The 26618-nt window shown below is 34.8% G+C and overlaps 2 protein-coding genes across 4 annotated transcripts in view; one reads left to right on the top strand and one right to left on the bottom strand.

Annotated features, from left to right (window-relative positions):
* LOC123554276 (sodium/hydrogen exchanger 1-like) overlaps positions 1 to 3850 on the bottom strand; it is a 91864-nt gene extending 88014 nt beyond the window's left edge. For 2 of the 3 annotated variants that reach the window (XM_053548286.1, XM_053548283.1), the window contains exon 1: positions 3776 to 3850. The gene's annotated coding sequence lies outside the window, so the exon portion shown is untranslated. Of the gene's footprint in view, positions 1 to 1810; positions 1832 to 3775 lie in introns of those variants that run through there. The other variant, XM_053548285.1, reaches the window with a different exon arrangement.
* On the top strand, positions 3744 to 25810 carry LOC123554277 (zinc finger HIT domain-containing protein 1-like). Its single transcript, XM_053548287.1, has 6 exons — positions 3744 to 3870; positions 8286 to 8452; positions 9039 to 9133; positions 15165 to 15257; positions 16911 to 16987; positions 23105 to 25810. Exons 1-6 carry the CDS (start codon positions 3815 to 3817, stop codon positions 23124 to 23126), a joined length of 510 nt encoding a protein of 169 aa, XP_053404262.1. The 5' UTR covers positions 3744 to 3814; the 3' UTR covers positions 23127 to 25810.
* The last annotated feature ends 808 nt before the right edge of the window (positions 25811 to 26618 follow it).

Raw genomic sequence — 26618 nt, 5'->3', positions numbered from 1 at the left:
TTAAATTTCATTAATTATGTCACAGTTAGATTTATGTATTGACTGGAACAAGAAGGTTCGTCCAAGCAATCCCCCGACTATCTTACTTCAAAATTTAACCACAGCCAAATATCTGATGTGTACTTAGATCAAATCATAACAATGAACTAATGATACCAAAAGCAAGAATAGAATTTTTTCATAAATCTTTGAGCTATTTGGGACCCACAATCTGGAATAACATACCTAATCATATATGCTCATCTGATACTCTTGCAAAATTCAACCAATTCTATCTTCAATGGCACTTTTCTCAACCAAAATTACTATCAGAAAATAGTGACTACCAAGTTATTTAAAGTTCCAACATATGCTTTCAACTTTCAACTTTTATTTCAATACTTAGGCTCATACATAATAAACAGCAAAGCATCACAGTAAAGAAAAACATTTCAAACAATATCAATGGTGGTAACATATTAGTTTAGTGCAACGATATATTAGGAAACGGAAGCCTAATTTATTGTACACTATATAATTATTTGTTACATGGATCATAAATGTATGTGTTGTTTCTGAAGACAATTTAGATTATTTACCATCGCGATATAAAATTAAAATTTATTTGTTTACTATTGCAGCTTTCCAAAGGCTTTGCGGTTTCCTTCATGTTGATTATTAATGAAAACTAGCTAGTATTAGGGAAATGCCAGATTATCTTCTGTTTAAATGGTTTCTAAGATTATGATTCATGTAACCAAGAACATTCATTCAAAAGATAAATGTATACAAATACTTTTCAGTACATAACAAATTTACCATTACAATGATTCATGTAACCAAGGACATTGATATAAAAGATACATGTAGACAAATAGTTTTTAGTACATAACAAATTTACCATTACAGTACAATCATTACAATGTACTAACAAAACAATGCAGACTATTAATGTATGTCATTAACTTTACTTAGAATATTTTGTTTGTTTATACATGTATATAATTTTATTTCATTTTTTTTTCTTTATTTTTGCAAAATGTTCTCTCATTATTGTTTATAATCATGTTTATTGAACATATTTATACAGTGAGCTATACTGAAAATTGGCTCTGTCAAATATGTCATCAGCTTTAAATAAAGTTGTTACTTACTTACTTGGGTCAACGGATTTTCCGCTCCATTTTTTGCAGAATCAACATTTAAAAAAAAAAAATTAGCTTCCGCTGGCTTCAGCTTTTGCAGACTGTTTTCAAAATATCGAAGAAGGCCTTTTTCACTGTTAAGGGACCCTTTTTCACTGTGAAATGACAAGACTTCACAAAATTTATCCATTCTAAAATGTTGATCAAGACCCATCAAAATCATATTGGTTTCGAGTGAATTACAATTTTGACAGTTTTAAACTTTTTTGTACACATTCGTAAAATACATGCTTTTGAGTTTATTGAAGTCAGCTGACCATCGCAAATTCACCTATTCAAACATTTGTGTAGAGCAAGAGGCATAAAATATTGTATATTTGTTCTGCAGGAGACTGGCATCCAGATCCATCGCTAACAATTTTTTTTTTTTAAATATCTGGAAATAAATTCGATATCTTAGATATTAGTGGAATATAGCAATAACAACGCTGTTCCAGGTTCGACAGCTTTTTAATAATGACGTTACATATAAAATATTGCAAGGATGTGACGTCGTTTACGTTACGTTAAAGCGTGCAAATTCACGACATGCTATATTTCTTAAGAAGGCTTTAAAACTTAATTATTGACAAACTATAGAATCTACTACAGAAACACATGAGAATTTGCTGTTTTTAATACCTTACCATTCCCAGCGCATTCATCTTTTTTTTCTTTCTTGATCTGGAATTTTGAAAATATTTTAGAAACAAAAACTCATATTCTTATGTTTATAATATGACCAAACTTCAATTTGAAAGAAAGATGTTTCAGCCACTCACTCTATCTTTACATTACTCTTCTTTAAAACCTAATTCTTAAAATCTTCTTTGCTTTGGCTCTTTTTTATCATGCCAGAAAATTTTTAAGTCTCATTTCCTCAAAAATTCCTTAATTTTGTTTTTATAAGATTTTAAGATGTTTTCTTTACACTCTATGTTTTATATTATTTTTGTTGCACTAACAACATTTAAAAAAAAACAGTCTTGGGTAATTATTTATCTTATCTTACATATCTACATTAGAAAATAAAAGAGAAGTCAATAAATTAATAAATTATTCAGTTTTGTTGTCTGTAAATATAATCCAGCCAATGAACATACAATGAACATACAAGCAATAATTAATTAACCTAACCTAACTTAACAAAAATTAAATTATGTTATGTTGTGTTACCTTATGTTAATTATTGATTTATTTTACAGTAACTATGACCTTATTGTTAAGCTATGTTTATTGTAATATGTATATATGTATGACGAGAAACTGTGTACAGTTTAAGTCAATAAAATATTCTTCTTCTTCTTCTTCTTATGATGAATTTTAACTTTAAAGACATGAGAAGTATCAGTTAGCAATTTCTATAAGATATTGATCTGAAAGGTGATGATTAGGGTAGCAACTTTCAATCAGGGAGTGTTAAACAAACACAAGTGATAATTGATGACTTTGTTAATATACAACTAATCAAGGAGGTTACATCTCATGGTGATGAGATAATTGGTAGCTTTTAAGTATATGGAATATCAAAGATGTTTCACAAATTATTTCACAAGGTATAAGGTAATGTTATTACAATTTAAAAAATTATCATGCACAATGCTATAATGACTTATGAAAATTTTGACCAAAGGATTAAAAAAATATACACATAAAAATCAAAAGTTTTCTTTTATTTCTTTTTTCTTTTGATACAGTGAAGTATGAATTTTGTTAGAATGTTTTCCAGTTACATTTTTAGTCTCTATTTATAGTCCATTTCAATAAATGCAAACCCAAAAGTTAATTCTCAGCAGTTTAAATTACACATTTAGGCCATCACAGTAAAGTTTTATTAAATAGGTATTTTCTTAATATCCTCTCTCTTTTTCATTATCCTCTTTACTGTACTGAAAATACTCAAAACAAACTAAACTTGCATTTTCAGAATATTAATAATTAAACTTGCATTTTCAGAACTTATTAATAATCACACAGTCAATAATATATAAAAAAAAATAAAAACCTTCATTAATATTTCCAAAGTATATTTTGGATTATCTTTACCCCTCTCAGAAAAAAAATAATCCTACAAATTTTCACAATACTCAGTATATATAATCTGCATTATAAAAAAATACATAAAACATTTCAAAATCATTAATTTTTATTGACCTCCCAGTAATTAAAATATAATTTCTAGAGAACAAAATAAAAATGGGAGTGAAAAGTCACCTCTTTAAAGAAAATGGGAGTGAAAAGACCTGGGAGTCAGAGTGTAAAGACTTGGGAGTGAAATAGCTGACACCCGAAACAAGAAGGTTGAATCTGAGATTATCTCACGTTTCCGATAGAAATTTTGTTGTTTATCTATTCATTTTTGAAAAAAAAACATGCGTCAATGTAACGAGCAAATCTCGGGTTGTTTTTCTAGTGCATCTGTGAAAGGCGAGGGGCGAGAACGCGATGTCCCTAACAGGATTCTGTAGAAATGTCTTTTGGAAGCACACCTGAGCAAGAGAATTTGTCTGCTACAAAATGCATGAAAGAGCTGGCAGTAATTTCAGTTACGATATAATTACACCAATAATGGACATTACTTTTGTAGTCATATTTTGCAAAGAATATCTTACCGTTTGTTTACATTGGTTTTTGCTTCCGTATTACATGTTATGAGAGTTTTCTCCCTTGACGAAGCAAAGATGGCTGAAAAGAGAGAGTCCGGTAGGTTAAAATGAGAACTTTTCTGAATATCTCTTCTTTCTGATTCATTAGGTAAAATCGAATTAATGGTTCCGGAGCTCACTTACTTGTATTTGGTTTTCATGTATTTAACATTCCATTTACCCTTATGAGTGCGCCCAAACTTGAGCGAAATCTAAAAAACAACATATTCGTACTCAAGAATATTCGAATCTAGTGTTGCTCTAGTCAAAATAATTTGACGTTCAGATTGTTTTATATTTGTGACGGGCAATCTAAACGTCAAAACTTTGAAGGACCAAAATAATGGAAGTTAAATCACAGTACACAGTCCTGTAAAGTTACTGGTTTCGGGGATCAAATTTAACTTTTTTTTCCACTAGTAAATTTTTGCAAAGAAGTATAAAATACACAGAATGGCAACTGGCTGTAATCTCGCATGATCTCATGTCAGAGCGTGAATCAACGTTATCTTAGTAAAAACAAACATCGGCGAGCATGGAGTTACAATTTGTACCTTTAGTACATTTAAAATACATGTTAGCTTGTAAAACAACATTAATTCAATTTGAAATAATCTTAAGATACAAAGTACATGTTTCTTACCATCAATAGAAGCGTGTTCATGCGGTGATAATTAATGTACCGATGAATAATTGCTTTCGGATACAAAATGGCGCGTGGAGAACGCGTCACTTCTGGTAAACGAGATTTCATTCAGTTGTCACGTTTTTTGGCGAGATTTGCTCTGTATGCCTTTCAAGTTGCCGATTTATTTATTTTTATAGCTCTTTGATTTTTGCTAGTGCGATATTTTTCCACTAGCAACTAGCAATTATTCAAAAGCTGTTGATGTCTATCTATCTTTGTATACGGCTGGACTCCCCTCACGGGTATAATAGCCGGGTTGCGGGTTACAACCAGATAAAAGTTGGTTTAAAAGCAGTGAAAGGAAGGCTTCAAAAATGATGATAGTGAAGATGAAGATGTGCTAAATTTATTAAGTGTTTTGTTGTTGTTTGTTTCATATAAAAGTTCACAGTCCGGACAAGCCAAGGACTTTCTGGTTTTGAAAGTACGAAACAAACCAAAGTACTCTTGAAATGATTCTTTGGACTTTTGGCTGAACGTTGAAGTTTTCAGTTTTTCTCAGGTCACTGCCCCTATTGTTGCCAGCATTTTCGATCTTTGCGGGTCTTTTATCATCAAGAAACATGTTATTTTCCTCTCCATTTCCGATGACTTTGCAAATTACAGACCAAAATGAAAACAAATATTGCCTGGACGCTTACTTAGATATCCGATAATTACTTTTGTATAAAGCAACAAGCCTCTACAAGCAGTCACATGATTATCAGTAAATAAACTGCCCCAAAGGAGTTTTTAAAGAGAAAAGGACAGTTTGAGCGAATTCTCCGATTTTCGAACATGATCGCAAAAATATTCCAGTGCCATGATTTTCTACTCGCATTTTTTTATTCTTACTCGAATTTTGCGAGTTAGCGACTGCTAAATTCGATCCCAGGGTTTTATATGGCGTGTAAACACACGGTAAACGTTGATCGTGTACAGTACATACAAAGGTTTAAATCACCAGAAAATTCGTAATTTTGGATATTATTTGATACTTTTAACATAGATTAATGAGGAATTGAATCCCCTTTCGATACATACATGTAAGTTATATTTTAATTTATGGCCAATTTCTGAAATAATCGACATTTAAACCTATATAGCATGTAAAGCGTCGGCAGCGATGAAAATTTCATCGGAAGTTGCTTCAACTATTTTGGTCATTCGAGTGTTTGACGCGAGAGGGGATATTGCCCATTTAAAAAAAAAAATCTCAATATTTCCTAGGATCGTGTCAAATTAGTTGGACTAGTGTTGCTCGGATCACAAACAAGGATAGTTCCCATATTAAACATTATTTGATGACATATCTTATTACATAAATATATAGAATTTATTATACCCATTTTCATCATCATCATTTTGTGATAGTTTGGGTTAAAATTTTAATTTGCCTTCTGGTGGTAGAATAGACAAGCTTACTGTCGCTGAGTGGCTGCTTTTTAATTTCTGACTTTTGTAGCCACAGCAGTTACAGTTTGACCGTCACAATATAAAACAAACTGTATACGTCGGATTAGTTCGACTAGGGTTAGAAAGCACTTTAAAATAAATAGAGGTTTCCGGAAGTTTTCACTACGCAGGTGCAGCAAGTTAGGATGTGGAGGAAAAGCAGGGGTGTTGTGGTAGCAGTAGAGACACTTTTACTCCCGGCTAAGTCAGTTTTGCCTGCTGCTCATGTGTACAAAGTTTCCAGGAAACATTTTTAGCTCATCTGATTTTTGAGGAAAAAAATTTACAAGGTATATTTTCGACACTTGATCATCGGCGTCAGTTAAATTTTTTGTTATGTCCACCTTTTCTAAGAAACCATGAGAGCTATAGTTTTGAAACTTGGCACACTTGTTTGTCATCATTAGGTGACTTAGTAAATCAAGAACCATAACTCTGATATGCATTTTGTCAAAATATCATGGCCCTTTTTGTACTTACAAAATTTGACTTTCATGGTTAAAATATTTGATATTTGTAAGGTCCACCTTTTCTCAAAAACTAGAAGAGCTACCGCTTTAAAACTTTGCACACTAAGTCTTGTTTATCATCATTAGATGACTGTGTAGGCCAAGAACCATAACTCTAATTTGCATTTTGTTAGAATTATGTCCCTTTTTGTACCTGGAAAATTTGAGTTCATTGGTTAAAATGTTTTGCTTAGGTCCACCTTTTCTCATTGACAAAAACTATTTGAGCTTCAGCTTTGAAACTTTGCACACTTGTTAACCAGTATTATGTGACTGTGTAGGCCAAGAACCATAACTCTAACAGGCAATTTGTCAGAATTATGCCAGACTTCACAGGAATGATCCTTGGGTGGCCCCCTTTCAAAGTTGTTCAAAGAATTGAATTCCATGCAGAACTGGCAACCAAAAGGAAAAACTTTTAAAATCTTGTCCAAAACCACAAGGTGTAGAGCCTTGATATTTGGCATGTGACATCATCAAATGGTCCTCTATGAAGATTGTTCAAATTATGCCCCTAGGTTGAAAAGAGACCCCGCCCCGTGGGTCACAAGTTTTGCATAGACTTATATAGGAAAAAACTTTTAAAAATTTTCTTGACAAAAACCACAGGACCTAGGCCTTTGATATTTAGTATGTAGCATTACCTTGTGGTTCTCTACCAAAACTGTTCAAATTATAACTCTGGAATGAAAAGAGGCCCTGCCCTGGGGGTTCTGAAGTTTTACATAGACTTATATAGGAAAAAAAATCATCTTGCCTGGAACTGCAAGGCTGAGGCTTTTGATATTTGGTATCTTGCATTGCCTTGGGCGCTGAAAAGAGAGAGTCCGGTAGGTGAAAATTATGCCCCTGGGGTGAAAAGAGGCCCTGCCATGGGGGTCTCAAATTTAACATAGACTTAAATAGTCAAAAAAAAAAATCTTCTTGTATGAAAGTTCCAGGCCTAGGCCTTCGATATTTGGTATGTAGCATCGCCTAGTGGATCTCTAACAAGATTGTTCAAATTATGCCCCTGGGCTTAAAAGAGGCCCTGCCCTGCGGTCACTTGTTATTATGAGTTATATAGGAATAAATACTTCAAAAATTATCAGATCGTATTTCCTAGACTGTTTAATTATAATTACCTGATGACCCCAAGCGATTAGGGGTCACTTGACTGTGACCTTGACCTACATGTACTTTCTTGTTTTTTAAGATACAGCCTTAAAATTTTGGATGACATGTACAGTTTTGCACACCAGTCTTAATACTGACTTTCAGTGACCTTGAATGTGACCTACTGACCTACTTTCTAAAATTTTAGCATCAGTTTGCCATTTTAAACATGTGGCTCATATTACTCAGGTGAGCGATTAAGGGTCTTGTTTGTGAATTAAGAGAACATTATGACATCAGTTGTCAAATTGAAGCTTGACGTCTGGTTCATCACTACTCAAATAAATGAAGTCCATTAAAATTTTCAATGAGCATGAATGAAAATAATCAAGGCTTTCTCATGGTTTATCTTCTAATTTTCCATGGTGGATAATTCAGATGCTTGGCTATTTAACCACTCAGACTAACACCCTCGTGGTTCAATTCCTGTGCATCTCAGCTCTGAACCTTGATAAACCAGACAACAAACATTCGAAGGCCATGATTATTTGATATCAGAAAATGACAAAACAGCACAAGTTTGATAAAAATATGCAAGTTCAGATATAAGAATGAAAAAACAAAATACTTTCGATTAATGTTTGTTGTACTTTTCTGTCGCAGATCAACTGAAATGTAAAGGGGGAAAAATTTGAGTAAAGTACAAATATGATAATATTTTATACTTTAAATATTTGTTTCTAATAGGTAGAATCAAGGATGCAGAACAGCGTCGTATCCTTGACGAGGCTGCTAGGAGACGACGCCAAAGAAAGGCACTTGAAGCTCTTGAACAAGACAATTTCCAGGAAGATCCACATGCAGATCTTAAAATGAGCAAAAAGGCACCAAAGTTTGAAGAATCCATGGAAACACAATGTATGTATATGCTTTTGGTTCAATATAATGAGCCAAATCATTACTGACTGAACTACTGTCAGTATAAAAATGAATTTTGTATTAAAGAATAGAATCTGAATGAACATTGTGTAACCAATGCTTTAATGTAGATAGATTATTTTGTTTTCTACAGCTAAATTTGTATATTTTCTATTTTGCTTCATTCATGTCTGTAAAACAGGAGAGCTATCTATATTTATTACTTGTAAATATTACAAATACACGTGCTGGAAATCAAATGCAGGATACAATTATTGCAGTTGTTTATTTCTCAACAAGTTGTTTTACTTCCGCTTGTTTTTATGTGGTGAAGTTGTAGAGAATGAGTTGGTTCTGGTCAGAAGTCTAGAAACATAGTTTATCCAAAGGGCACCAGTTGTCTTTTTTCTTGAAGCCATTTAATTTATCTGATTAAGCAGTTCTCAACAAAAAAAGCTGCAGCTACCTTTGAGCCAGTTTCTGCTGCCTGTACATGTAACATTTAAGCAATCAAAATTAATTGTAAAACCTGAGTTAATTTTTGAGAGCAGACAGTTTTATTGTACATTATGTTCTGATATTTCAGCATCGCAGTCGGGCAGCAGAAAGAAGAAAAAATATCGTAGTGATCTCCTGAAGTACAAATTTAAGAAAAGCTTTGCTGCTTTGATTGAAGAGGAGGTACCTGCATTTTACACTGAAATCTTCAAAATATTCATGGACAGCTAATTTTATAGTTCAGGGCTCTCGCGAGTGGGGGACTTGAGCGAAATAGGCGCTGTGGAACTTCAAACTTCGCTCAGATCTAACCTCAAAGCGAAATGCAAGTCGCCCGAATTTCTTTGATTTCCGCAAGCTAATTACTGCTACCCGGACTGTTGACAATTGGCACGGTGTCATAACGAGTGTTGAATGCACAAACACACATGCCGATAGCTTAATTTAAGCTCCGCCTACTTCAGGTACTTGTGAGATTTTCCAGAGAAGTGTGAACGCGAATCAGATTATCCGAGTTGATTGTGTTCAGCCAATTAGCGCCACGGTTACGTCTTTGACACTTCGTGTTTAATTGTCAACATGTTTGGGTGCAAAAAAAACAATGTTTTATAAAGAAACTGCTGATTAACCATGCGATTAATTGGAATATTGTACACAATTATTTTTATGCCCCCGAAGGGAGGCATATAGTTTTTGAACCGTCTGTCTGTCGGTCTGTCCGTCTGTCCGTCTGTCGGTCCGTCCGCATTTTCGTGTCCGGTCCGTATCTTTGTCATTGATGGATGGATTTTCAAATAACTTGGCATGAATGTGTACCACAGTAAGACGACGTGTCGCGCGCAAGACCCAGGTCCGTAGCTCAAAGGTCAAGGTCACACTTAGACTTTAAAGGTCATTTTTCATGATAGTTGGGCGTGTCCGGTCCATATCTTTGTCATCGATGGATGAATTTTCAAATAACTTGGCATGAATGTGTACCACAGTAAGACGACGTGTCGCGCGCAAGACCCAGGTCCGTAGCTCAAAGGTCAAGGTCACACTTAGACTTTAAAGGTCATTTTTCATGATAGTTGGGCGTGTCCGGTCCATATCTTTGTCATCGATGGATGGATTTTCAAATAACTTGGCATGAATGTGTATCACAGTATGACGATGTGTCGCGCGCAAGACCCAGGTCCGTAGCTTAAAGGTCAAGCTCACACTTAGACGTTAAAGGTCATTTTTCATGATAGTTGGGCGTGTCCGGTCCATATCTTTGTCATCCATGGATGGATTTTCAAGTAACTACACATGAATGTATGGCACAGTAAGACGACGTGTCGCGTGCAAGACCCAGGTCTGTAGCTCAAAGGTCAATGTCACACTTAGACGTTAAAGTCATATTTCATGATAGTGCATTGATGGGCGTGTCCGGTCCATATCCTTGTCATTCATGCATGGATCTTAAAATAACTACGCATGAATGTGTGGCGCAGTAAGATGATGTGTCGCGCGCAAGACCCAGATCCGTAGGTCAAAGGTCCTAAACTCTAACATCGGCCATAACTATTCATTCAAAGTGCCATCGGGGGCATGTGTCATCCTATGGAGACATCTCTTGTTTATCTATGATAAAAGAACGACATGTAATGTATTAACTACATTAAATTGGCTTCCATCGATGAATTGATTTGAATATGTATTACTAGTTTACTTCCAATTTTGTTCGAGTGAAATACTGACATTGAGGTGGTGACTCGGTGTTAATAATAAACTCTTCATACAGGATATAACCAAAATTCAGCGGGTTACATTTACAGCATCAGCTTGAATTTTGAAAACGACTTTTTTCAGAATTTTGTAATGAATCAATAACCACTGCATGGGAAATGATCTAACTAAGAAAATGAATGGTCACATCAATGTCTTTTATCTAGAAACAAGAAAATTACAGCCACCTTTTGAATCACTCAACAGCATTGCAGTAGAAAAAGTCTTCCCACTTCTCCCTAAATCAGCTTGAGGGAGAAGTGACTTCTCCCAAAAAATTGGACCTAGGTAGACCCCTGTAGTTGCTTCAATACATAACAAGTTCAAATAAAGAAATAAAATTACTGTAAGTTTTATCTCAAACTAAATATTTATATTTGTAGATGTTTTGGATAAAACCATGAAATTCCATGCCCAATAAATTACATGATTTTGCAGTGTGCTTATATACTCAGCTAGTGCTTTGAGATATATTTGACTTTCTGGTCTTTAAGCTTTCATCAAAAGTCCAGAGTTGGTGTTATGTGCAGACATGTTGTTAGTGAATTTTAGCAAGCTCTTATAAATCAGTCATTACATATCACAACTGAGAGAAATTTCACATAATTGAGCCGCGCCATGAGAAAACCAACATAGTGGCTTTGCAACCAGCATGGATCTAGACCAGCCTGCGCATCTGCGCAGTCTGGTCAGGATCCTTGCTATTTGCTTTCAAAGCCTATTGGAATTAGAGAAACTGTTAGCGAATAGCATGGATCCTGGCCAGACTGCGCAGATGCGCAGGCTGGTCTGGATCCATGCTGATCGCAAAGCCACTACGTTGGTTTTCTCATGGCACAGCTCGTGTACACCTTCTCAGCTAAATGACATAGGTTTCATAACTCTTGCTATCATTTTGATGAAATTATCCCTCTGATTATTTCTCTTTGTTCTGCTATGACTGTTATATTACTGTTTGTTTCAACCTTTTAAGGTACATTGTAGTTCTGAATGTTTGGATGGAAATTTTTTCTACAATGTAGAATTTGATTAAATGCTGATTTTTCAAAACTTCAGAATATACCTAGAAAATTAAGCAAATAAAAAAGATATGGTTGTGTGCTTGATTTTTCGCTAGACCCATTGGAAAAATTTGGACCTTGCGCAATATTTCATAATGGGAGTCTATGGGAAAAACATTACTTTCATAACATTTTCGCGAACAGAAATTTTTGTGCAACATAGATATTGATGAAATTTCTCACAGTAACTGTTGTAAATAAACACATGGCCTATAATTTGGTGAAATAAAATGTATTAGTCCATGTGCTTATTTTTGAGATATTTGACCGTGATTAATGTGAACCAGACATTCACGCTAATTTTAAAGCAGCATGCCTCCAGATTTGGCTAAAAAGTAATCTTTCTTTCAAATTGAAGTTTGGTCATATTATGAACATTAGAATATGAATTTTTGTTTCTAAAATATTTTAAAAGTTCCAAAATCAAGAAAAAAATATGACTGCGTCGGGAATCGAACCCCGGACCGCTGCAGTAATAAAGACATTTTCTCGCCGTCGTAACCAATAGCGCTAAAGCTGAAGTAGTGAATAATGACTTCAAAATATGGATATTTGTAATTGAGACAGTTTACCTGGAGTAAAAACGTGACAAACGCTTTTCGATTTTCATCATAAAAAGCAGTAAAAACAGCAAATTCTAATGTTTGTCTGTAACATAAAGTTTGTCAGTAATTAAGTTTTAAAGCCTTCTCAAGATATCTAAAAAAAAATAGATCTTTTTTAATATTGAACGATCTGGAAGCATGCCGTTTTAAGACATTATTTTGATTATTTTAACGTGTCATATGTTTTAATATCATATTTTGACTTTAGAAATATAGCAACAGTGCCATTGTAATAAATTTACTCACAGGTTTCAATTAATTCCTAAAATTATTTTCATTTCCGTACGCCGAATCCAGGCTTTATTCTATGTTTTCCGGGTAAATGACGTTACGCCATAACTTCCGGTTTATCAAACTTGCAGAACTACCTTAAGGTTTTTCATTGATTCACCTTGAAACACATGTATATGATACACTATTGGTATTTTAAATCATTTTAAAGAACTTCAAGGGTGGTGATGGGAGCATTGGATTCTTTTTGATATACATAGAATGGTTTTGAAGAGACATTTCATTTCAGACATGTGAAACTTTAAAAGATATCAGGGTTCATATATTAAGTGTTGCTAACTCACAGAATGTGAGTACATTTTGAAAAATGCGAGTGTCTTTTGTCAAAGCTAGCAGAACTTATAATATTATAAAAAGTAAAGTGGAAATAATGATGAAGCTTTCATTTTCAATCTGCTGAAAATAAGGATTCATTGATGGTGTTTTTACACAGTATGCAATGACTGGTGATATTTTCACCCAATGCACAAACTAAAATAGACTGGTTTGCAAATTTTAATCCCATTGTTATACTCAGTCTAGAGTTTTTGATACACAGTCCAGTTTATCATAACTCCAAAATGTTGACAAGTAAAATAATAAAATAACCAGGTAATTATGCGGATAAAATTTCTGTCAAAATAGTTATATCAAAATTGTTAGTAAAGTTGATTCTTCTGGAGTTGAAATTTCTTGTCCTCACAAAAAGGAAATTCTACCTACTAATATTTTAATTAGTCAGCAGAAAACTTAACTCCAAAAAATTCTGCTATTTCTTAGACCAAAAATTTGCTCTGGGGTTTTCCTATGAAAGTGACATTTTCATCCATAACAAGATAATTGAGCCGCACCATGAGAAAACCAACATAGTGCATTTGTGACCAGCATGGATCCAGACCAGCCTTCTCATCCACGCAGTCTGGTCAGGATCCTTGCTGTTCGCTTTCAAAGCCTACATCAATTGGAGAAACTGTTAGCGAACAGCATGGATCCTGACCAGACTGCGCATGTGGGCAGGCTGGTCTGGATCCATGCTGGTCGCAAACACGCTATGTTGGTTTTCTCATGACACAGCTCACTTGTAAAATTCAAAAAGTTCCTATTTCCACCTCCCGAACACCTGTAAAATTATGTAAAACTTATATTATCTGAATTTCAAAATAAGAAAAGAAATTCATGGAAAACACTGAGCATTATGAACAATTTAGCTACTGTGGAATGGATAAAATACAATATTTAGGTGCGAAAAAACTTTAAATTTATAAACAAACCTCTTCTCTTGTAAATGATTATTATTGTTTTACAAGTGCAAATCCATCTCATTTATCATAATGTTTGCATAAATGTTTACGAAATACATGAATAATGAGGTAGTTAATGCAGTAATGAGCAATAGATATAAAAATCTTGAAGTGCACAATATTTTGCTAAATCTTAGTTGTGGCTTGTTTCATAAGTGCATTTACTGGTATCAACCATGTTTAGATGAAAATAGAATTTTTAGCTCGACTATTCGAAGAATAGGGGAGCTATCCTACTCGCCCCGGCGTGAGCGTTAACGTGAGCGTCACACAAATGTTAAAGTTTGCGTACCACCCCAAATATTTTCAAAGTCCATTCAGATATTGCTTTCATATTTTGCATACTTGTTTACCATCATGACCCCAGTCTGTAAAAAGGAGGAGGCAACTCTATCAAGCATTTTGACTGAATTATGGCCCCTTTTCGACTTAGAATAAATGTTAAAGTTTGCGTACCACCCCAAATATTTTCAAAGTCCATTGAGATATTGCTTTCATATTTTGCATACTTGTTTACCATCATGACCCCAGTCTGTAAAAAGGAGGAGGCAACTCTATCAAGCATTTTGACTAAATTATGGCCCCTTTTTGACATAGAATAAATGTTTAAAGTTTGCGTACCACCCCAAATATTTTCAAAGTCCATTGAGATATTGCTTTCATATTTTGCATACTTGTTTACCATCATGACCCCAGTCTGTAAAAAGGAGGAGGCAACTCTATCAAGCATTTTGACTGAATTATGGCCCATTTTCGACTTAGAATAAATGTTAAAGTTTGCGTACCACCCTAAATATTTTCAAAGTCCATTGAGATATTGCTTTCATATTTTGCATACTTGTTTACCATCATGACCCCAGTCTGTAAAAAAGAGGAGGCAACTCTATCAGCATTTTGACTGAATTATGGCCTCTTTTCTACTTAGAATAAATATTAAAGTTTGCGTACCGCCCTAAATATTTTTTAAAGTCCATTGAGATATTGCTTTCATATTTTGCATACTTGTTTACCATCATGACCCCAGTCTGTAAAAAGGAGGAGGCAACTCTATCAAGCATTTTGACTGAATTATGGCCCCTTTTTGACTTAGAATATGCTTATTATAATGTTAAAGTTTTACTCATAGCTTTTATTAGACTATCAAGCACTGAGAATAGTCGAGCGCGCTGTCCACTGACAGCTCTTGTTAATACTTCCAGGTTGATTAATCGGTATTTGTATTTTTCAGCATATGACGAACAGGGACCCACCAAACTATGTTAGTGCATGTGCACCACCATCTAAACTACCTCCAAGACATTTCTGTGCTGTTTGTGGATATCCTTTGTAATCAGTTAAAAGCTATTCCTCTGATTCATATGGAGAAGTTGGCAGTTACTTGTAGAGAACAGGTTGGTACTGGTGCAGGATCCAGGAACACAGTGTTTACGTTAAGGCAATGGAAACATATTGGCAATTGGCAATTTACGTGATATTACGTAATATCCAGATGCTTCTTTGGCATTCTCTGACTGCTAATGAAGCTTGTACAAGCACACTGCTGGGAATCACATGATCAAAATAATATCTAAACCAAAATAAATTTGTAAATAATATGGGATAATATTGAAGAATCTTTAGCTGAAAATCTAAATTATAGCCTATCATATGGCAACATACATGTATCCTAAAACTACAACGATTTCGATCACAATCACCTTCTGATTATCTGGAACACTTCAAGAAACTGATACTTATTAATTTCCTTAGTGTTTGTAATTACAGGATATCTATCATTATCATCAACTACATTTTAATTTAACAATTTTCATTAGTCACATGATGGGCTATGTTTAAATTTCATATCTTATCATGACAGGAAATTTATTCATGTTCTTCAAAATATAACTTTGGTTTAGAGATTATTTTGATCATGTGATTCCCCACAGTGAAGCATCCAGGTGGAGAATGTCAAAGTCCTACACAGAAAATATGTAATCTTACGGAAATTATCAGTGTTCATACGGGTCCATTACATAACTGAAATACTGTTGAAAACAGGTGATAAACGCAAAGCAAACATAAATCGGCTTGTCTTATTAGTAGAATACATCAGGAACAATTACTCGGCCCAAACAGTTAGCCCAGTATTTGGAACAGAAGCTTATGCAGGCAAATGAAGGGAAAGTTCTCTAGGGCTGTGTTTCTGTCAAAGTAGTTAGTACAACTATTTTTTATTATTCTTTGCTTCGGTTTCATAGTTTTTTTGATTCAAGACTCTTTACAAAATTTAAATTTTCATACTGAAAGTATGAACATTTGTTGCATAAATTATATAGTTTATGTAAAGATAATAAATTTATGTGTAGTACTATGCATTAGGTATAGAATGGTACACACTCAGTACATACTGCTAAACACAGTATAATTGTGTACTAGGCTAAAAAAAGCTGGAAGTTCTTTTAACAAACAACTGTTACTGCCTGACATTTCATTATGAATGTAGATCTACATACACTTACACAATTAATTTCATATTTATTAAAGTTGAATACATTTGATGGTGATTTTCTGCATTTGAAGTAGGTATCTAAAGATAAACTATTTTAGTGAAAGATAGTCATTGGGTTTCTTCAATGTGTTTCTATCTTTGAAACTCAGAGATTCTATCTTTGCACTTCATTACCAAGTTTAAGAGCGTTGGTCTATGGATCACGGGGTCATGAGTTCGATCCTCGAGCGGGGCGCATGTTCTCCGTGACTATTTGATAAACGACATTGTGTCTGAAATCATATATAGTCCTCCACCTCTGATTCATGTGGGGAAGTTGGCAGTTACTTGCGGAGAACAGGTTTGTACTGGTACAGAATCCAGGAACACTGGTTAGGTTAACTGCCCGCCGTTACATGACTGAAATACTGTTGAAAAACGGCGTTAAACCCAAAACATACAAACAAATCATTACCAAGTAGGACCTTAACATTGTGTATATATACATCTACATATACCTGTGTGCAGTGTGGAGCCAGATACTGCTGTATTAGATGCTTGGGAACTCATCAAGATACAAGGTAAGAACAATGAACAAAATTTCATTTCCTTTGTGGCACAGATTTTTGTAGAGGACAACTGAATTTAATGAAATCAGATGTGAGATAAGACATGACGGAAAATAATTATTTGATGCTTTTTTAGCTCACTGAATGAAGAACTATAAGTAAAGATGGATGTTCTGGTGTAAATCATCCACATTATGCTTTGAAACAATTTTTTTACCCTAATGATTTTCATTATACTTTGTCAGCTTATGATTCTTTCAAGTTTGTTCAAATTGTTCTGCTTGGCTGCACTGAGGAGTTATTCAAATAATGGAGATTTTTTTAATGGCCACTTTGGGGGCTTTTCCATATATTTATATTTGCAGGAACTTTCTAGTCAGAATTTGTGTAATAAAAGAAACAAATAAATATTTAAATCGTTGAGACATGCATCAAACAAGAGCCTTTTAAAAATACAAAACAAAGTTTTTTAGTTAACACCATCTGCAAAGTCTTAATAACATTTTGGTCGTGTAATATATAAGAATGAACCGAGCTTAAGCCAAATACTCTAGCCAGCTTGACACATTAAAAGTGAAAACATTAGGATCAATTTCTATTATTCTTTGGTAAGTTATATTTATTATTATTGTACTTTTAATTTACAAGTAACAGTTGTTTTTAAGTACGAAAAGTTGTTCAAGCTTCAACTACTGTGGTTTCTATCCTATGAGTGTGTAACTGAGTGCAGCCTAATTTGGAAGTATCGTCGGGTGTATGTTCTCCGTGACGATTTGATAAAAGTCATTGTGTCTGAAATCATTCGTCCTCCACCTCTGATCATTCATGTGGGGAAGTTGGCAGTTACTTGCGGAGAACAGGTTTGTACTGGTACAGAATCCAGGAACACTGGTTAGGATAACTGCCGACTGTTACATGACTGAAATATTTTTGAAAAGTGGCGTAAACCCAAAACAAACAAACAAAATTTGGAAGTTTCATTTGCAAACAGGTCTAAGTTTTGTACAATGATGTTATCAGCCCTTATTATGCTGAACAAGTTTGATTCTGCCTTTGCAACCATTGCAGATCATGATCAGGCTGCACATCCATTCAGTCTGATTAAGATTTGCACTGTTTGCCATTCAGTCAGTACCTTTTTAGCTCGACTATTCATAGAATAGTAGAGCTATTGGACTCGCCCATGCGTCGGCGTCCGCGTCCGCGTCCGCGTCCGCGTCCCGATTTGGTTAAGTTTTGTATGTAAGCTGGTATCTCAGCAGCCACATGTGGGAATGGATTGAAACTTCACACACTTATTCACTGTGATAAACTGACTTACATTGCACAGGTCCCATAACTCTATTCTGCTTTTTTTTACAAAATTATGCCCCTTTTTCGACTTAGAAATTTTTGGTTAAGGTTTTGTATGTAAGCTGGTATCTCAGTAACCATTTGTGGGAATGGATTGAAACTTCACACACTTATTCACTGTGATAAACTGACTTACATTGCACAGGTCCATAACTCTATTTTGCTTTTTTACAAAATTATGCCCCTTTTTCGACTTAGAATTTTTTCGTTAAGGTTTTGTATGTAAGCTGGTATCTCAGTACTCACTAATTGGAATGGATTGAAACTTCACACACTTGTTCACTGTCATGATCTGACATGCACAAAGCAGGTTCCATAACTCTATTTTGCTTTTTAGCTCGACTATTCATAGAATAGTAGAGCTATTGGACTCGCCCATGCGTCGGCGTCCGCGTCGGCGTCCGCGTCCGCGTCCGCGTCCGCGTCCCGATTTGGTTAAGTTTTTGTATGTAAGCTGGTATCTCAGCAACCACTTGTGGGAATGGATTGAAACTTCACACACTTATTCACTGTGATAAACTGACTTACATTGCACAGGTTCCATAACTCTGTTTTGCTTTTTTACAAAATTATGCCCCTTTTTTGACTTAGAAATTTTTGGTTAAGGTTTTGTATGTAAGCTTGTATCTCAGTAACCACTTGTGGGAATGGATTGAAACTTCACACACTTATTTACTGTGATAAACTGACTTACATTGCACAGGTTCCATAACTCTATTTTGTTTTTTTACAAAATTATGCCCCTTTTTCGACTTAGAATTTTTTGGTTAAGGTTTTGTATGTAAGCTGGTATCTCAGTACTCACTAATGGGAATGGATTGAAACTTCACACACTTGTTCACTGTCATGATCTGACATGCACAAAGCAGGTCCCATAACTTTATTTTGATTTTTTACAAAATTATGCCCCTTTTTCAACATAGAAATTTTTGGTTAAGTTTTTGTATGTAAGCTGGTATCTCAGTATCCACTAATGGGAAAGGATTGAAACTTCACACACTAGTTCACTTTCATGATATGACGTGCAGTGCAAAGGGTCAATAACTCAACTTTGCATTTTACAAAATTATGCCCCTTTTTCAACTTAGGAGTTTTTGGGTTAAATTCTTATATGTAAGCTGGTATCTCAGTACCCACTAATGGGAATGGATTGAAACTTCATACACTTGTCCACTGTCATGAGCTGATAAGCACTATGCAGGTTCCATAACCCTATTTTACTTTTTTACTAAATTATGCCCCTTTTTCGACTTTCTTATTCATTCAAGCGACAAGGCTGTTAAATAGTCGAGCGTTGCTGTCCTCCGACAGCTCTTGTTTTGTATAGCACCCCTTTTAACAGTTAATGGTACTGTCCGAACTGAAATATAGGCATGTTCATTATAGAAATTTAGCAGGGTAAGGTTAGTTTTACCTTTTCTTCCTCATTTAAATCAGATTCTTATCTATTCATCCTAATTTGCCAACAAAAGCATTATGTTTTGACCTGATAGTTTTGAGTAAAGGGTTAAGAAGCTTAAAAACAGCTTGACCATTATTATTTTTGACAATAACCTTAGCCTCTGCAAGATGCCTTGAGCGCAACCTATTGACTGGTTCAGTGATTGTGACTGAATTCAAACCTATTCCTGATAGTTTGACAGGAACAGATGTTTCAGAAATAGGTCTGAGAACACAAGACTTTGATAACCTTACAATACCTGACTGACAGGATTAAGTTTTAAATTTGTATGAAAGTCAAGGACACATTTCTGTTTGAATTCCTTGTTCCTTATTCTCAATGTAATAAAGACAGTACCTTGTACATCTACATGTATAAGTTTTCCACTTGCTGACCATATTCACATAATGATTGGTCGAATTTATCCAAGAAGGATTTCCTAATACAACACAAACTTGATTCAGAATCAACAAGACATTTAATATTTTTGCCTTCTACATTTAGATTGATAGAATTTAGCTCCATTTGAGAATTGACAGTTGAGATAGATGTTAAATTGGCCTTAACTTGTCACAATTTCCCATTTTTCTCAATTTTCTTGTGGTTGTTAAAAAAAGGTAAAGTTTTGTGTTTAACGTGGTTGGTCGACAAAAGTCCTCAACCGGGACGGATGGGACAACTTATTTACAGCCAAGTCCAGGGCAGGCATCATATTTGCCTCCCTAGCATCCACTCTAGGCCGATACTGCTGAAAACAGTACCAATTTAAGTATATCACCCAGCACTGAACACTTGTCAGGATATCAGCCAGGACCGAAAATCGAACCTGGACCTCTGGCGTTGTAGTCCAACCTGCTAACCACTGCGCCACCGACTCCCTAATAAGATTTCTCATTTAGATATATTTTCCTATTTCAAACTTTTGTTCTGTACCTTTGTCAAATTTGATTATTTTTATTCAGTTTGTGTGATTTCTGGCCTTTCCATGTACCATATCCATTTATTATGTCCCTGTTTACCACAAAAGTGACAAGATTTAGACCTAGCAAAACGCTTACCATTAGTGTGAAAGTTAAAGCACCAATAGTAGCACAGCCTTCTTCCATTTCAAGCATGTGTGTTTGCTCTGTTGTTGATACGTTTCTGTCAAAGTTTGGATCTGATGTCCAATATTTTGTTTTTGGCATGCAAATCACCTACTCCGCCAGTTTTCAGCGGGACCTGTGGCTGTTGTTATTGTTATAGCTAAGAAATACATGTAATAGAAATTGATTCTGTAGTTTCAGATTTAATTGTGTTGAGCTGGCAAGTGTGTTATATCAACATAAATCATAAACATGATACTTAAATATTATCAGTTTGACAAACAATTATAAACACTGTATTTGAACTTTATAATCAATCATTTAAAGGGAAATAACTAGGTAGAGCCTAATGGGTAGTGAGAGGCACTTACATGCCAAAATACACATGATATCCAGTAATTATGTTTATTTTGCTATGTTTAAATTTTACAAATAATATGCAAGACTGCTGTCTTAAAATAAAGAAAAAGTTCAAAGCAAAATAATGGTTGGAGCAAATTTTTTTTTTAACTTAAAAACAACTGTTACTAATATACTAAATAATTACAAATAATACTTACCTAAGAAAAGATAGAAATTGTCCTAGTACATGGTGTTAACATAAGATGGACTAAAAAACTGTAATTGTTTTGCATTTTAAAATGCTAGTCTCAAAGATTTATATAATTACAGTACTTATTTATTTTATTACACTAATAAAATATTCATGAAACCAAGCCCGCCCGCTTAGCTCAGTAGAGAGAGCGTTGGTCTAAGGATCGCGGGGTCGTGAGTTCGATCCCCGGGCGGGGCGTATGTTCTCCGTGAAGATTTGATAAAAGACATTGTGTCTGAAATCATTCATCCTCCACCTCTGATTCATGTGGTGAAGTTGGCAGTTACTTGCGGAGAACAGGTTTGTACTGGTACAGAATCCAGGAACACTGGTTAGGTAAACTGCCCGCCGTTACATGACTGAAATATTGTTGAAAAACGGCATTAAACCCAAAACAAACAAACAAACAAACATTCATTAAACCAATAAAGTAATAGCATAACGGTTGTAGGACATTTGCCCCCAAGGACATTTGCCCCCCAATGAAAAAATGAACTGCTGGACATTTGCCCCCCGGTTGAAATGGCAGATAGGACATTTGCCCCCCATTGCTTATTTTTGGAATGGACATTTGCCCCCCAATATTTTTATCCTATATGCCAGTATATATAACTGTGTTTTTTGTTGTTTTATTTTTAAAAATTACTCTAAAAGGCAATTTTCAGTAAAAATAAACTGTTTTATTGATAATAATTTGATAAATATGTTAATTACTTTCAGGTGTTAAGTTAAATTATAGCATATTATTGAGTAATAAAAGTGCTCATAACAGTGTTATAATTTCTTAATTAGTGCAATGTTTTTAACACTCAAACTTGTTAATTTGGCAATTACGTACTACAAAATTGTATAAAACAAAGACATTGTCCCCTAAAATATGATGAATATCTTGTAACAAGTTCCTAAAATGTCCAGCAGTTCACTTTTTCATTGGGGGGCAAATCTCCTGGGGGGCAAATGTCCGGATCCCTAGCATAACACCTGAAATTAAAAGATGATCAATGTTTGTTACACCTGTTTCATATAAATGATATGTGCATTCATGAATAAATGATGAAAACAATATTTAAGAAGTAATATATCTCATTTAGTGATTTGTCACTGACTAAAATCATTGTCGTTAAGATGCGAAGGAATTATATCATGAGGGTGCGTTATAATAATATGCATCTGAACAACCAACTATGATTTTATTCAAGAGCAGATCACTAAATGAGATATATTATTTTGATTCTAACACGTTACCAAGGATTTTAAAGTACCCCGTACATCTATGACAACATCCATTAAATATTTCCGAGTGTTTTCTATTTATTTCTTGTCCTATGTGCTGCTGTGCCATTTGACGCTATGACGTAATAAATGTGACGTCAGAAAAGTGAATTGTTGTATAATAGCACACAATTTTCAGCATTCTTTGTTAAATAGGAAAATGAATCAGGTCTTGTTAGAATTTGATTTATTTACAGTGTAAAAAAATTCCTTAGATGTCCCACTTTTGATAAACTAATTTTGATTTCTCGAAAAGGAATGGCCACCAGAATGGCCATTATTGTTTATAAATGTTTATGATGAGACTGAGGCCATTTTCATTCCAGTCTAACGTTCTTTGTAACAAATGAAAGTTTACATCATTATTTTGAGTTTGCTTGTAGATGCCTGAAATGGACTGCTTGAGAAAATAAGGAGTGCCTTTAGACCTGTACAGTATGCTTATGGACAGAATACATTGGGAAAAAGACTTTTCAGACGAGATGGATATAGAAGCATTAAGGCTGTGATACGGAACCAGTCTACTGAAGTATGGGAACCAGCCCATAAAGTTACCTTAATTAGTGAATAAAATTGTGGATACATCCACTGTATGAGTTATTTGACCAGTCTGAAAAATAATTGTAACCAGTCTGTTAAAAACTAGACAGTCTTATACCAGGTGATAGAATTTAAAATGACAAGAAAGAGAAGTAGAAAATCATCGTTCTTGTCAAGACTGGCAATGGTAACCTGAGTTTTTTGTGTACACTTTGATATGTGCAGCTGTGAAGAATCAAGTGACACAAGTTATTAGATAGTTAAATGTTAGTTTCATGACTTCGTTATTTTCAAGGGTTTAGTTTTTAAGCTGATATTTCATTTGACAAGAAAGACAAGTTAGAAATGTTGTTGAGGTGGTGCAAAAAATGTATTGTTTTCTACAATTTACAATAAATTTACAATTTATGGAACATTAATAAATATCATGTTATATAAAAAAAACAATGGTTTGAATGTCAAACTTTGTGGTTTTCCTTTAACATTTAACAGACATTTAGCGCTGACTTTTTGCCATGATTTCTTAGAAAACAATAAAATGAATGTCATACCTATCACGTCAGTTATTATAGTGAAAGGCTGAATTTTAGGATTGATCAATGAATGTATAGGAGATAAGATGATTTGGTTACCTACCTGTCATTGTAAATGACTTTTACAACCATTCATACCAAAAACATTGCCCCCAGCTCCCCCACCCAACCCCATTTCCACATTTTTTTTTTTGCTTTATATTTTGTGTGTTTCTTGATATTGCCTCTTAATATCAAATCATCATCTCTGCAGCAAACATAATCTGCCTTCCAACCCCACCCCGAGCAAGCTGTGAAACTCTGGGGAGCGATCTAGAGCTGTAATAGCCCTTTGTTTCAGATTTTGGCTCTTGCTTCAGATTTCTTTTGAGGAAAAAAGTAATGGGGACTGAACTTAGCAAATAAGACTTGAACTTGCTCTTGAAATATTTTAGAATTCTATTAAAGAAGGATCGTTTCCGACCGAGGTCTGTACATTTCTTTCTGTCTCTGTTTTTCAGTTTCGTACAAACTGTATCCTGAAATTCTACCTTTAAGCAAATAAGTAAACAGAATAAGCAAGTGGGGACCTCCGTGGCCGAGTGGTTAAGGTTGCTGACTTCAAATCACTTGTCCCTCATCGATGTGGGTTCGAGCCTCACTCGGGGCGTTGAATTCTTCATGTGAGGAAGCCATCCAGCTGGCTTACGGAAGGTCGGTGGTTCTACGCAGGTGCCCGCTCGTGATGAAATAATGCACGAAGGGGCACCTGGGGTCTTCCTCTACCATTAAAGCTGGAAAGTCGCCATATGACCTATCATGTGTCGGTGCGACGTTAAACCCAACAAAAAAAAAAGAATAAGCAAGTGTCATGCGCAAGAACCATGTCCCTAGGTCTAAGGTCAAGGTCACACTTAGAGGCCAGATGCGATGGCAGGCTCGACATTCTGCCCTTGGGCATGCAAAATGTATTTCTAGTTTTAAAGAACCTGTTGGCGTGATGGAATCGAAAACCTGGTTTTCGTGGAATTTCCACATTTCTAGTTCTTTATATATAATACAAAAAAAATCAGGTACCTGATAGTTTCTCTCCGTTCCTTTTAGTATATTTCTTGATTCAAAGTACATTATTTTATGGTAAGAACATACCGTTACGCTACAAATGATAAAACTAAAGTGAAACTTTGTTTCTATCCATCACTTAAATATAATGACGTCACTTCTACTTATGGGTGTTAATTTCCCGCGCTTTGTGTACAAACTCTACTATCAGAAAGAGTGCTACAAAGAAAGTATTTCTATTTGCTTTATTTTATACAGTATGCAAGAAAAATAATCTTTCAGAATAAAAAGCTTATGTGTATACGATATGCAAAAATAATATCAGTCATGTGTTTACATATCGGATAGAAATGTTTGTCCCTCAGTCATCTGCGCATGGGCGGCAACTGGGCAAGCTTCATTACCCTCCAATGGGCAGGTGCCCTCGGGATGGATATTTCAGTCCAGTTCATAAACACATGACAGATATTATTAAACCAGTGCTTCCTTGAGGCAAATCATGGCATGCAAAATGTAGATAACTGCTTCTTAATGTAAATGCAGTTATCAGTTTTTTGCTCTGAGTGGATGAAATGATCATTTTGTTGTGAATAATTAACTTTTCTACACAGTCTATCTTAATTAGATATTAAAGAAGAGTTAGGAAATAAAACATTTACATGCTCAGTCAGAATTATAAAGTATTATGTATTTGTTTAAGGTATTAAGTGATTACCATGCTTGAAATATAAGAAGAATTGGTTTTCTGTAATAGTGTCAATTTCATTTATTTATAAAGTACCAGTAACTTCTCATGAAAAAATATGAAGTTTCTGCTTGATAAAATCAGTTTTCAAGGTTTTATGGCATTTTCAGTTACTGTCGGTCACTGCGTCGGTTTTCCTCCAAACTAGCTGTCGGGACCTTTAACTATTTCTCTGTACATACATGATTTATATAATTAGTACAGTTAATACATTTGATTCTACCATGTGACACATTGTTTTAGTGTGATGTTAAAACCCTACGAAAAATGTTAACAAATAGTTGCCTTTTTGGACAGGAAGTAAAGAGCACAACTGCATGGTGGAACATTAGGACTAGGCTGTGTCATCGAAACAAACGAGCTGCTCCATAAGAAAACCAACATAGTGCATTTGCGACCAGCATGGATCCAGACTAGCCTGCGCATCCGCAAAATCTGGTCAGGATCCATGCTGTTTGCTTTCAAAGCCTATTGGAATTAGAGAAACCGTTAGCGAACAGCATGGATCCTGATCAGACTGCGGATACAGGTCACAAATGTACTATGTTGATTTTCTCATGGTGTGGTTCAAATGTGTTTATTTCTGAATAAATTTCTGAGTTTTGACGTCTGCCATTCTGTTCATCCAGGAGTATATCTAAGACACGGTTTGGAATGTTGAAACCAAACATGGTAGAAATATCACTCACTTACCTATACGGTTATGGCACCATGCAAGTTTCAGTTTGATTGCCTGTGGGAAACAAGATTTATGACCTTTTATACTTAAATTTATATTAAATTTTTTGCATGGCTCCCTTAATATCTCTGACATGATTTGAAGGATTTCAGTAAACGGTAAAATGTAAATTGTTGCAGAGAAATGCAATCCAGCAAGTTGAAGTTTCAGTTAGATTGCTGGAAGAAGACAAGATTTATGGCCCTTTGCAGGTCCATCATTCTGCATTTTTCAAAATTGTACATGAAAAGCAAAAAACTATCTTGTCAACAAAACCTTTAAAGATTGTCAGTCACATTTAAGCGACATTTTTAGCATTT

The sequence above is a fragment of the Mercenaria mercenaria genome, chromosome 7 (assembly GCF_021730395.1).
Source record: "Mercenaria mercenaria strain notata chromosome 7, MADL_Memer_1, whole genome shotgun sequence".
Taxonomy (NCBI): Eukaryota; Metazoa; Mollusca; class Bivalvia; order Venerida; family Veneridae; genus Mercenaria; species Mercenaria mercenaria.
The sequence above is the reverse complement of the archived record's forward strand: the minus strand, read 5'-3'. Positions and strand labels throughout refer to the sequence as shown.